The following is a 12,701-nucleotide window of genomic DNA, read 5'->3' on the forward strand; positions in this document are numbered from 1 at the left end:
AGGTCTTACATTCTCTGGGGAAAATTCTAATGATGCCAGAGATGGAATTGCATCTCAGATTGAAGTTGATATACTAATATCAATACCTGCTTTAGATTGAGTTTCTGGACGATCAGTAACAAATGATGGAGCAAAATCTGCATCTGAAAATATATCCTTATCATATGGGAATATTCCTGCCACTCTAAAACCAGATGTTATGTTTTGTTGTGTAGGAGAATGCTGTAAGGCTATTTTTGCAATTCCTGGCAAATCATATATACTCATTGTTTTTCCTGGCCATTGTTTCATCCATGAGTCTTGTGCATTAGCTACGCATTTTTTGAATGGTCCGAATACAGATCTATCTAGAGGTTGCAACTTGTGAGCAATGAGGAGGGAAGGAAAGCAAAACTATACCATTATTTTTACAAAATGTTATTAATTGAACAGATAAATGAGACTGATGGTTGTCTAAAAGTAATAGCACAGGACTTTCTTTTGTGGGCTTGACATGCCGAATAAAGTGGTTTAAGTAAGTAACAAAGCACTCTTCATTCATCCACCCTGACCCATTCGAAGCACCAATGCATTCATTTGGTCCATCACGAATAAAGTGATCAAAAAATTTCTTTCTCGGAAATAGAAACATTGGAGGCACACTATTGCCACATGCATTTACAGCTAACACCATTGTCACTAGTGTCCCCCGTTCTTGAGATGTTAATGCTCCAACTTGTTTAATACCTTTACGAGCAATTACCTTGTTTGGTTTTTGCACAGTAGTGATACCAGTCTCATCAACATTGTAAATATTAGATGCAGAAAAATGATTTCTATCTAAAACATCTGATAATTTTTGAAAAAATACACCTACATTAGCACGATTAAAACTAGTTGCTCGTGCAAGACTTGTTGCTTCTGGAGTTCTAATAGACAATCCTGAATGTCGATTTAAAAACCCTCTCATCCAGTCAGGACCAGCCATTGAAAGTTTTAACCAAGATTTTGGAAAATTAAGGTTATACTTTATAGCACATTCAAATGCAAGTTTTCGTGCTTCATAAGGTGATAATCCAAAATAAATATCAGAAGCTGTTGATATATATAAAGCAATAGCTTTTTCTTGTTCTAAATTTAAAACTTGGCGCGATTTTTTATAACCAGGTATTTTTTTTTTTTTTTTTTTTTTTTTTTTTTTTTTTTTTTTTAGATTATTCACCTCCCCAAGGCCCGAGGGGGGCCACTACAGTCGAGGAGGATACTCATTTTTTTTTTTTTTTTTTTTTAATATTTTTTTTTTTTTTTTTTTTAGTCGTTATTCGTGGTGCAACCCTCTCTCAACTCTTTAACTCCGAAACACGAACCTTGCCGAGCAAGGCCGCTGCGCGGAGAAACTAAGTTGAGCGCGGTACTTCCAGGGACGTGGTGGGAGTCGAACTCCGAACGCTTACAAAGCGAGCGCTCTTACCACTACACCACTACCGCACGGTAGTGGTGTAGTGGTAGGTAGCGGCATTCCCATATTAATAGCTTTTTTTACTTTATTTATGTAATGAAAAAGAGTTGAGTAGTGGACTCCATACTTTTTTGCTGATGCTCTAATCGATATTTCTTTTCCATCAATAACATGGTTTGCTGCCTCTATTACCACTGCTGTTGGATAAAGTCCTTTTTCAGTTTTTCTCTTATAAGTTCTCATTTACAATTTTTACTTAAGCACAAAATAACAGTTTAATCAAATAACAATAAAATAAAAAAACATTAAAGTAATTTTACACAACTTAACCTACATCATAATTTATTTATATATGAGTGATTAATGTATCTTTGCATATATGTATACATGTATATATATATATATATATATATATATATATATATATATATATATATATATATATATATATATATATATATAGTATATATATATATATATATATATATATATATATATATATATATATATATATATATATATGTATATATATACATGCGTATATACATATATATATATACATATATATATATATATATATATATATAAATATATATACAATCTTCGTCACTGTGAACCACAATAACCGCCAGGTTTGAAGTCTCCCCACATCCAATTTTTTTTTCTTATTAAGAAGTAACATAGTATATAAGTTAAGTAAAGGTATTAAGAACCTCCATAGGAATGGCTAGAATAAAATTTTTACACATCTAAACTTTAGATAAAAGGGGAGGGGCGGTACACCGTTAACCTTATTGAAGTTCATATATTTCACATTATTTCATGAAGAAACCTAATTTTTACTCTGTACTTGTGTACTCCCATAATATAAAGGCATTAAAAAAGTGTTAGAACATTTATATAACAGATTACAAAGAAAAAGAATGTAGGTATAAAAACAACAACAAAATGCATTTAATGTGAAAAATATCTTGACTAAGCTTTGAAATACAAAAATAGCATTCTATTTTATCAATACTCAATTAAAAGTACTTTTAATGCTATTAAAATACTTTGTAAATAATAATTTTGACATAGTTGTGTAGCAAAATATATTAAATTGATCAGTAAACTTGTTAACTATTTATTAAATGTTGAAAATTCCACAACACTTGACTTTACCCGTTTAGCATAGTCTGGGTGGCTTTGTCGTCTCTTATATTTATTCCATGTCTTTTTAAACTCATGATGAACAGATTCACCTGCTTGTTCAGAGTAAATTCCAAGCCCATTATCAGTATTGGTACTTTTTAGAAATGGTACAATATGGTTAACTGCAATATGAACTTTCCACGGTATATTCAAAGAAATGTTTTCAAAGTATTAATATATTCCCTTAAATTAGCATAAGACATCTTGAATTCGAAAACAACAGATTCAATATCACCAACTTTTTCTCCAAAGGTGGCTTGCTTCATTGATTGAAACTTTCTTAAACATTCAATTACTGGTAGTAAATCAAGCTTTCCTTGATCAGCAATATCACGAGAAAGAACATCTAACTTATCTAAAAGTCTGTTGGCATTGTTGCCATCAAATCCAATGCCATGGTAACCTCTGAAAAATATGTAATTTGAGTTTAACCACTTTTCAAAGCCAGGCCATAGTTTTGATAATAGTTTTCCAAAAGTTGTAACTATTCCGATTAATGTATGCAACTCAGGTACTGGAACTAAATTTTCAATAATTGTGTCTGGATCCTCTTCAAGATATAATAATCTTGGATTAATAACATTTTTATAATCAGCCATCTTTGATTTTGGTTTTCCAGCTTCTGTGTATTTACCGTAATGATAATCGAGGGAACCAAGAGTTCGTTTTTCTCCACCATCCAAAAGACTCTCTCCTTCACACCACAAACAACTATATTTTCCAGCATGGCTTGTAATGCCAAACATTGAGTTTGCACACTTTAAATCAAATGCAACAGAATACTTAATATTTTGAAGATTAAGAGTATCAACTAATTTTCTAAGATTTCCATTGTTTTCAGACACTCCTTCTACAATAGCAACAATAAAACAACGCTTAACTCCAGAGTCATCAAGGTCAGGTTGGTTGCTAGTTTTATCATGCGGATTAAAAACATTCATAGTGACCTTTAAAAAACCTTGACCAGAATCCACAGCAACTCTTACAATTGTAGAAAGAGGGTCAATATTCCTTTCAGTGATTATATCATGTATAAATTCATCAATATCTTTAATATAAACCATTGATTTATTTACTATATCACCAGCTTCAACAAATTCTTCTTCTTTACATGAAAAATATTCATTCATTTCTGCTTTTAAAGCCTCTAATTTTTTAACAATATTTCCTTCAATGCTACTTTGAAAGCCAAGACTTTTTCTAAATATAGAACACATTTTTTTGGTTTTACACTGAGATAGTTCTAAACATTTTATAAGCTCAATGATTGTTCCAAAAGATACTTGACTAAAATTAGCACGGTCACATTTATTGTCAGTAGTTCCGGCAACAATAGTTAATGGTTTCCCATAAGTAGCAATTGTGAATTTTTCACCTCTAAAAATATTTTCCTTTTCCATTTTTGTTTTTAAAATACTTGAAGCGACACGTTCTGCACTTGCTGATCCCAATGCATATGCTGCATTAACTAAAGTTTTCACAGCTTGAACATCACTACAAAGATGAATAATGCCTGACTTAACAACTCCATAACATTTTAAGCACATCCTTTCATTTTTATCTTCATTTAACTCAGAAGTAATAATGTTAATATCTTTTGATATTTCTGAAACATCTGAAGTTCTTCTGATATCTTGACGGTTTATCTAATCAAAAAAAAAATCTAAAGCTATATAAATTAGTAATATAAAAAATATAACACAATAAAAATAAACACATCGATGACATATTAGTTCCTAAAACAAGCTGTTTAAATGTTGTTGTTTTTTTCAAGTTTATCAAAGTTCATTGAGACACAGCTCTTTCTTTTTTTAAAATTAATAAAAAATAAAACAACTTTATTTAATTAAACACTAAGTCTTAAATATAGTTTTTTATTAATTTTATCAACTAACCTGAGAAATTTGCTTTAGCCACTTATCAAGGTATTTTGTATCGTTTTTTTCCAAACAATAAAGGTTTTTATAACAATTGCTACAAATAACTTTAGGATGGTTTGCTAAATTTTGATCATAGCTATCCCAAATAAAAGTTTTTATTTTTTCTTCAATAGCTTTAGATATTTTATGAAGCTTTGCTGACTTTTTACCAAAGATTTTAAAACAAACAGCACATAGATTGTTGACCGCCATTTAATAAAAATTGTCGTTGTGTACCAGAGTATGTCTAAAATCAAACAACGCCGATATTTGATTAGCAAATTATAGCCTTTTTTTCTGAAAATGGCGGATGTTTTTTAACTAAAAATTATAATTTTTATTCTTTGATTTTCATACATTTTTCCATTCCCCTAGAGGTTTTTACTAACCAAATATTTATTTTCATATATACAACTAAATATTTATAAAAAAAAATCTGATGTGGGGAGACTTCAAACCTGGCGGTCACTGTGGTTCATTGTGTTGTATTCGTAGCGTTAGATAAGCGCTCAACAACATTACAACAAGATTTTAATAAGTTGAGTTCTCTTTGAAATGGGAGCAGCAGTTTTGGTTTTTAATAACCCGCGAAAAGTCTGTTTAAGAAATGAATTATTTGATTTAATTCTCACAAATCAAATATTTTACCTTAATACTTATTCTTTAACAGGGATGGATGCGCTTACTGAGAAAGAAGACCGTACTGGGTAATTTTCAACAGGGAAATAAAGATGACAAAAAATTTGAAGTGTGGAAAGACCAAATGAGTCTAGTGGTCATAGTCGATTACTTAGCTACAGGACATGATTATTAGTTAAAAATGTGGACATTTTCTAGTATTTGTATTTAAGATTTGACATTGGAAACAATCTGTTAAATATTAATACCAGAAGGAAGATCTCAATAGTTATTAACATTCAATTGTTATTAACTTTATTTTTAAAAAATTCTCTGCGTAGTATTACAAAAAACTATTTCTGGCGGAAACCATTTAGTCTAATTGTCGGTTTCGCCAAAATTACTGGATCATACAAGTACTACAACACGGGTTTAGGCCTACCTCTAGTCCAATTCGCATCGTAAAAAAAAAATCTTTTTGATTTAAATTCGTTTCATTCATACTTAAAAGATGTCAACTAGTTTTGCATGCAAAGAAACATTTTTATCATTTGAAGATTTAGAATTAGTTATTAAGAAATATGAAGATTCTCATTTTGTGCAGTTGTGGATTCGTGACCCCAAAACAATTGAAGCTGCTAAAAAAACCATTTTAAGAAAAGCTGCTATAATAGCTCCACAGATGAAGTATTACTATATAAAGTATTGTTGTTTACATGGTGGAAGGAAGTTTACAAAAAAAGGCAATGGAAAACGTCAAACTTTGTTAGTGCTTTTTTCATTTTATAACTTTGTTATTATTATTGAAGAATTTATCATAAATAAAGGTTTAAAAAAATAAATTGATAACTTATTTATGCAAAGGAAATAAACAATGCTCTAATTTAAATGCCTTATTTCATCAAAGGATAGCATATTTATTCCATGAAAAAATAACGTATTTTGAACATGTTTATTCTAGAACTTATAAGAAAGCTTGCCCATTCTTCTTAGGTTTTAAAGCATCAGAAGATGGGTAAACATTAATTTTGCAAGATTTAAACAATGAACATAATCATGAAGTATCTGAAGTAAGTTATAACTACTTATAACATTTATGGTAAAATGTCCTAAAATATGTGAATTAAATTCTTGAAATATCCTGCAATTTCATTTAAAAAATTTTGACTGACATTTTCTGGAAAGGTATTGTGGTTAGAAACCATATTAGATTATATGTTGTAGGTATTTTATGATTATAACGAAAAAAATAATTGCTTGTAAAAATAGATTTTGTATAAGCACTTACCAAATCAAAGAAGACTTCCTAATTATGCTATTGCAAAAGCAGAAAACTTGCTACGCTTAAAAGCTAACAAAGAGCTAATTCTACGTGAATTGTCAAAGGAGACTAGAAAAATGATAACTCTTTGTGACTTATCAAAATTGCTGCTTCTGCACTCAAAAGTGATACACGAAATAATTTAACAAGTTTTCATAAGACTTTAAAGGAAAAGTACAGTAAGAAAGTCATAAAACAAAAGTTTTTTTGTAAAGAATTAAAGTTGTCATTATTTTCATTTTTTGATATTCATATTGTTACATATAATGCATCCTCTTTTTTCAAATATATATATATATACATATAAGTATATATATATATATATATATATATATATATATATATATATATATATATATATATATATATATATATATATATATATATATATATATATATATATATATATATATATATATATTATATTATATTATATCATATTGTAGATAATGTAGATGTTATAACAGATGCAGAAGATAATTTATAAGTGCTTTTTTTCCAGATATTTAAATGCATAGTACTTACAATGCATTTCCTGAATTTTTATGCATGGATGCAACTTTTAAATTATTAGAAACTCGTCTGCCAGTATATATTCTGAAATAAAATATATGACCATTTATAATGATTTAAAGAAGGGACAAGATTGAAAATGGAAGTTAAAGACAAAATTTTCTTTTGTTATTTATAATATTGTTTTTAGTTTTAAAATACAATTTAATTTAAAGAGATGCAACCTTAGCGTTAAGAGAAAATATAACATGGAGCAATGTTAACTTCAAGTATTATTGCATTGCGAAGTAGTGACATTTAATGATACGCATATCTCCTGAAGCTTTTTACATCTTTAGCAATGCATCAAGGATCCAACTCTTTTTGTTAAATAGAAATTTTCGATGGCTGTTGGCTAATGATCAATAAAAAAAACTTCAAATCATGAAAGTTTTACTTTATTGAAACCATATTTCAACAGCCAGCAAACTAATTCAAGTTGATGATAATGATAAAACTAAAGAAAAATAAGAATGTAGCAAAAAGTAATATGTTTAAACTTGTATATAAAACTTAATCAGAACAGAAAACATTCAGTACATATAACTCAACTAGTTTGAGAAGAAAATGGTACGGTAAATATACATTTTTCAGCCTTTGCATTGATAAACCTAAAAAACTAATCAATAATAAAAGAATATAGCAAAACATTTAGAGTGTTGTTACAAATCACTGAAAAAAAGCCGTAAAAATACTTCATTTTGCTAATACTAATCAATAATTTAATAAATAGATACTTTCAGCAAATAATTCCGAAATAAGATTTCCAATCATTCACATTCCACTCTTGAATTCTTGAATTGTTAATATTACTCTGCAAAAATTTAAAGCTTACTATTTAGAAGCCAGATTATAAATGCAATCCATAAACTAATATAAATCATAGCAAATTATAATAAGAATAGAAATTGAAAAGAACTTGTTCACCTAATAAATACTAAACTAATAATTATATGCCACTAAAGCAAAGAAAAAAAGAACTCTAATTTCTCTATAAAACCAAACTGATTATTATATGCTTGACTAATACTTTTTATTAACAATTTGCAGCTGATGAAAAGTAAAAAAAACTCTTAACAAAGTCTAAAAGTAAACCGATTATGATATGATTATCTTATTGTTTTTACTATCTATTTGTAGTTGATGTACAGTAAAAAAGAACTCTAAACAAACCCTAAAATTAAACTGAGAATTATATGATTGGCTAATAGTTTTTACTTACTATTAGCAGCTGATGTAAAGAACTTTAAGCAAACTCTATCTTTTAGTGATTTGTTTGTGGTATTAAATGTTAACTGGCCTATCAGTATTGAGAATGTTACAAATTTTGAAAATATTAAAAGGATTGAAAAATAAAAAATAATAACAATTATTAATAATAATAATACATTTAATAACAGTTGGGAACATAATTAAACACAATTTGGCAACCCAAAAAGTATTAAAACTGCATACAAGTATTGCTACTTAACCATTTGCAAAAATGTTTGTAAAACATTTAAAACAGATCAGATACAAAATATAATAATAAAGTAAAACATTTAATACCAAATATAATAAATTATAATTGCACATAATTCTTAAAACAATTTAGCAAAAACGACAAAACCAGTATTTTGATTTAATAAACCAAGCCTCTTTCTTGCCAACACATTTTTTGTGAAATCACATAAGGCAGGAATCACACGCAATTGAGCCCCTAATGTGATTGCCCACAAATGTACTTTTTTGACATACATTTTTTGACATAATTTGTTGGTGAGATTTGATATCAATTATTTCATTTAGCACTTTCCACCCATCTGAAGTAAAATATGATTGCAGAGACAAAAGAGATCCAAGTGCACTTTCATCAAGATTGCTGAAGAAATACAATTCACTCTTTTTTCTAAACAACTACTCTGTATAAGAATGCCAGAAAGAGCTTTCTGGACATCATCCGGTTTCAAAAACCAACCCAGCATCACTACAAAAAAAATATATAACTAATATTATTAGATTGGCAGGAAGCAAAATGTTTGCTTGTACATTAAACTAAGGAAATATCAGCAAATAAAATAAACTACAAGTTGCAGTCTACAAAATTGGTTATACATACTAGCATGTCTTTTAGACGGATGAAGTTTCAAAAAAGGTACTGGCCCTTCATGCAACAGGCGTTGTCATTTTTTTGGTAGACCAATAGTGGTTAAAATGGAACATTTAGGATGCCCACAGTGTTTAGGTATGTGAATCTGTGCCAAGCTACAATAAAATATGGTTCTTGAAGTCTAGAAATAATTTACTTCTTGTTTTACGGATATTATCCTAAACACATAGTGACAAGAACATTGCAACAAATCTATAATTTAACCCAGATGTCAACTCTTCTTGCTGATGTGGTGCTTTTTCTGCAATTTCAGCTTGCTCTGATAAAAAGTCATTTAAAATTTCATATTGGGCACCTATCTGTGCCACAGATATACTTACTTTATTGAGTACTTTTGGAGCTACTAAAGCGACTTTACTGTTCACATTTGCTGTACATCTGAATGAATTTATTGAATCTGTGTAGGCAACATTTTTAGATGCACTCATTTTAGAAGAAGCATTTGTTGAACAAATACTAGCTGGTAAGGTTAATACATCAATACTAATAGGTAAGTCAATTGAACTACCTGTTCCAACTACAGAAAATGTTGTTAAATTAGCAGCATCAGAAACAACTAATTTTGCTGGTATTGATGATGTTCCTGTTTGTTTAGATATTTTTTTAGATGTTACTAAATCATCTTCTTCAATAAGTTCATTAATTACCATGACCTTTCCATTTGCCTGACCTTTACTTAAAGGTCGCAAAAGACTGTGGCATTGTTCAAATGTGGCATTGTTCAAATGTCTGAGGATTTAAATATAAGAGTAGCAAGAAGTGATCTTGTACAGCAAGTTTAAACTTCTTATGCTGAGAATACAATTTAACCTTTGGAGCAACATGAAAATCTACAGTTGCAGACTTTTCAACCATGTCTGGGGTACCAAAGGCTCTTTGATGTCGAGGATAGTACTGTAATGTCCACCTTTCGGAACACAACTCAGTATCAAACAAATTTATCCCAAGCGTCTGGCGAGCTGCAAATATGTGACGACATGGTAAATTCATTGACTTTCGAAACATACAAGAACAAAAATTTGAAGTCACTGTATGAATATCTTCATGGCTGTTCGCTATGAATTGGCCATGTTCTCCTGGTAATAATGTAACTTCTTTAAGCAAGCACATCTGCTTTAGAACATGTGGAGCAGCATACAATGTCAAAACTTTTTTATAAGCTGCCTCAGCAAAATTGGGATCAAATACATCAACAGATCAAAAATCAAACTTTTTGCAATCGGAAAATTGTCTTATGATCCCTTTCATTATGCATAGATGTTAAAACAACATAGAACTTATTAAGAAAATCTTCGAAGAAGCTGTTACAGTCGATAACTTCTTTTAACTTCCCATTGAAATTCCTCTGAGGTTGCAAAAGCTAATTTCTGAATAAACTCTAGAGATGAAATTCGTTCCCCACTAGTAATCCCAAGTTTGATAGTTGTAATTTCACGACTAAAAGTTCTGAAATACAAGATAATGTTGGCTAATCAGAAAACCTAAAATATGTAAGATTCTGTAGATAATCAAACAAATTTAAAAAAAATCCTCCTTCAAATCTGAACAAGAAAAAATTCCTTAATCAAATAATTAATCGCATATAAACAATCATTATTCCCGCAGGGTATGAAATAAACAGAGTAATATAGAAACCCCTGGAAAAGCACCACCTAATACATCTCTCTCTGTCAAGTCTTTATCTGTCATAAAGACATTTGTCTTTGGCCAAGAAAAATTATAACTCTTAAATCTTTCAATGAACCAACTTAAAATTATGTACTAAAGGTTTCATAACTTTTAAACAATCTTTTTTCTATGTACATTTTTAATTTTTTTTTTTTGAAAGAATTTTGTGTGTGTGCATGTGTGACTCAAGGACACCTAATACTGTCAGATTGTTTTATTTAATATTAGTTTTATCTGCTATAAAGTAAATACATCAAAGCTAGATATAGTAAATAAATCATACCTCAAAGATGCAGTATCTTCACGTGTAAGCAAACCTACAGCGGCTATTTCACTTTCAGCAATGAAAAACACTTCTAGTAACAAGCAAGTTTCAAAAATCTAACAAAAAAAGCACAGCAGTAACCAAATTCAAAATAAGTAACTAAAGTTACTTATTTTGAATTTGGTTACTGCTTTATTTCCAAACTTACCAGATCCATCTTGGCATAGCAGAATATATACTGGCAGACGAATTTCTAATAATAATAATAATAATAATTACTGTATTTTTCCTTTAAAGTCTTAAGAAAACTTGTTAAACTATTTCGTGTATCACTTTTGTGTGCAGAAGCAGCAATATTTGATAAGTCACAAAGAGTTATCATTTTTCTAGTCTCCTTTGACAATTCACGTAGAATTAGCTCTTTGTTAGCTTTTAAGCGTAGCAAGTTTTCTGCTTTTGCAATAGCATAATTAGGAAGTCTTCTTTGATTTGGTAAGTGCTTATACAAAATCTATTTTTACAAGCAATTATTTTTTTCGTTAAAATCATAAAATACCTACAACTTATAATCTAATATGGTTTCTAACCACAATACCTTTCCAGAAAATGTCAGTCACAAAATTTTTTAAATGAAATTGCAGGATACTTCAAGAATTTAATTCATATATTTTAGGACATTAAAACTTATTTAAGTAATTAAAACTTATAATTACTTATAACACTTAATTATAACGCGGCCATTATTTTAAGCTTGTTAGCGAAAAAGTTATTTAAAAAAAAAACAATAAACCTACGTTTACAAATGTAATAACACTCCAGTCACTAACTGCATTATAGAAGTAACAAAACTATAATAGTATTATTATTTTTATAAAGCACTTATAACTTTTAGAGTTCATTCATTGTTCAAACAACATTAGTAACTCCAAACTTTAATCAAAGTAAAAAAACATCTGAAAAAATAAAGTGGATAATCAAATATTATTAAACACTTCATGAACTTCTACAAATACACTTAAACAACTTTATAAGAACATACTTTCTTAAGCGTTTAGCATTATGAAAAACGTTAGTAACAGTCCGTAAAAACGCGCGCTAAATTAAAAATGAACAAATAAAAAGTTCGTTTTTATTAAGTTAAGTTTTTATACAGTTTTTATAAAGTTCTTTAATAAGTTTTAAATATTATTTGAATATCCACTCTATTTTTCTAGATGCTTTTCTACTTCAATTAAAATTAGCGATTATTTATGTTGTTTGAACTAAGAATAAATTATAAAAGTTATAAGTGCGTTATAAAAGTAATTACACTATTAGCTTATAGTGTTATCATGGCTGTAGACAAGTGGGAGCTTGGGGAGGCTAAAGCCTCCCTTTCGATTTGTTGCGCCTCTGATAAAATTTTTATTAGCTATTTGAAAACATTTATATAACCTTCGTTATTTAAATATCTATTACTAATTTCTTTATTTGCTAAACAACTATAAAAAAATGAATAATAAAAATAAAAATACCGCAAATATGTGAACTTTAGTAAATAACTGTAAATTTTACATTTCGAATAAAAAAAAGAACTCGTT

General features: G+C 28.9%; 2 protein-coding genes across 2 annotated transcripts; both read right to left on the reverse strand.

Annotated features, from left to right (window-relative positions):
* Positions 1-343: 343 nt before the first annotated feature.
* On the reverse strand, positions 344-1,681 carry LOC136086915 (uncharacterized). Its single transcript, XM_065809414.1, has 2 exons — positions 1,465-1,681; positions 344-1,110 (listed from the first exon to the last, which is right to left on the reverse strand). Exons 1-2 carry the CDS (start codon positions 1,679-1,681, stop codon positions 344-346), a joined length of 984 nt encoding a protein of 327 aa, XP_065665486.1.
* Positions 1,682-2,604: 923 nt separating this feature from the next.
* LOC136087513 (uncharacterized) lies at positions 2,605-4,792 on the reverse strand. Its single transcript, XM_065810405.1, has 2 exons — positions 4,525-4,792; positions 2,605-4,275 (listed from the first exon to the last, which is right to left on the reverse strand). Exons 1-2 carry the CDS (start codon positions 4,759-4,761, stop codon positions 2,779-2,781), a joined length of 1,734 nt encoding a protein of 577 aa, XP_065666477.1. The 5' UTR covers positions 4,762-4,792; the 3' UTR covers positions 2,605-2,778.
* Between the last annotated feature and the right edge of the window lie 7,909 nt (positions 4,793-12,701).

The sequence above is a fragment of the Hydra vulgaris genome, chromosome 11, assembly GCF_038396675.1.
Source record: "Hydra vulgaris chromosome 11, alternate assembly HydraT2T_AEP".
NCBI lineage: Eukaryota > Metazoa > Cnidaria > Hydrozoa > Anthoathecata > Hydridae > Hydra > Hydra vulgaris.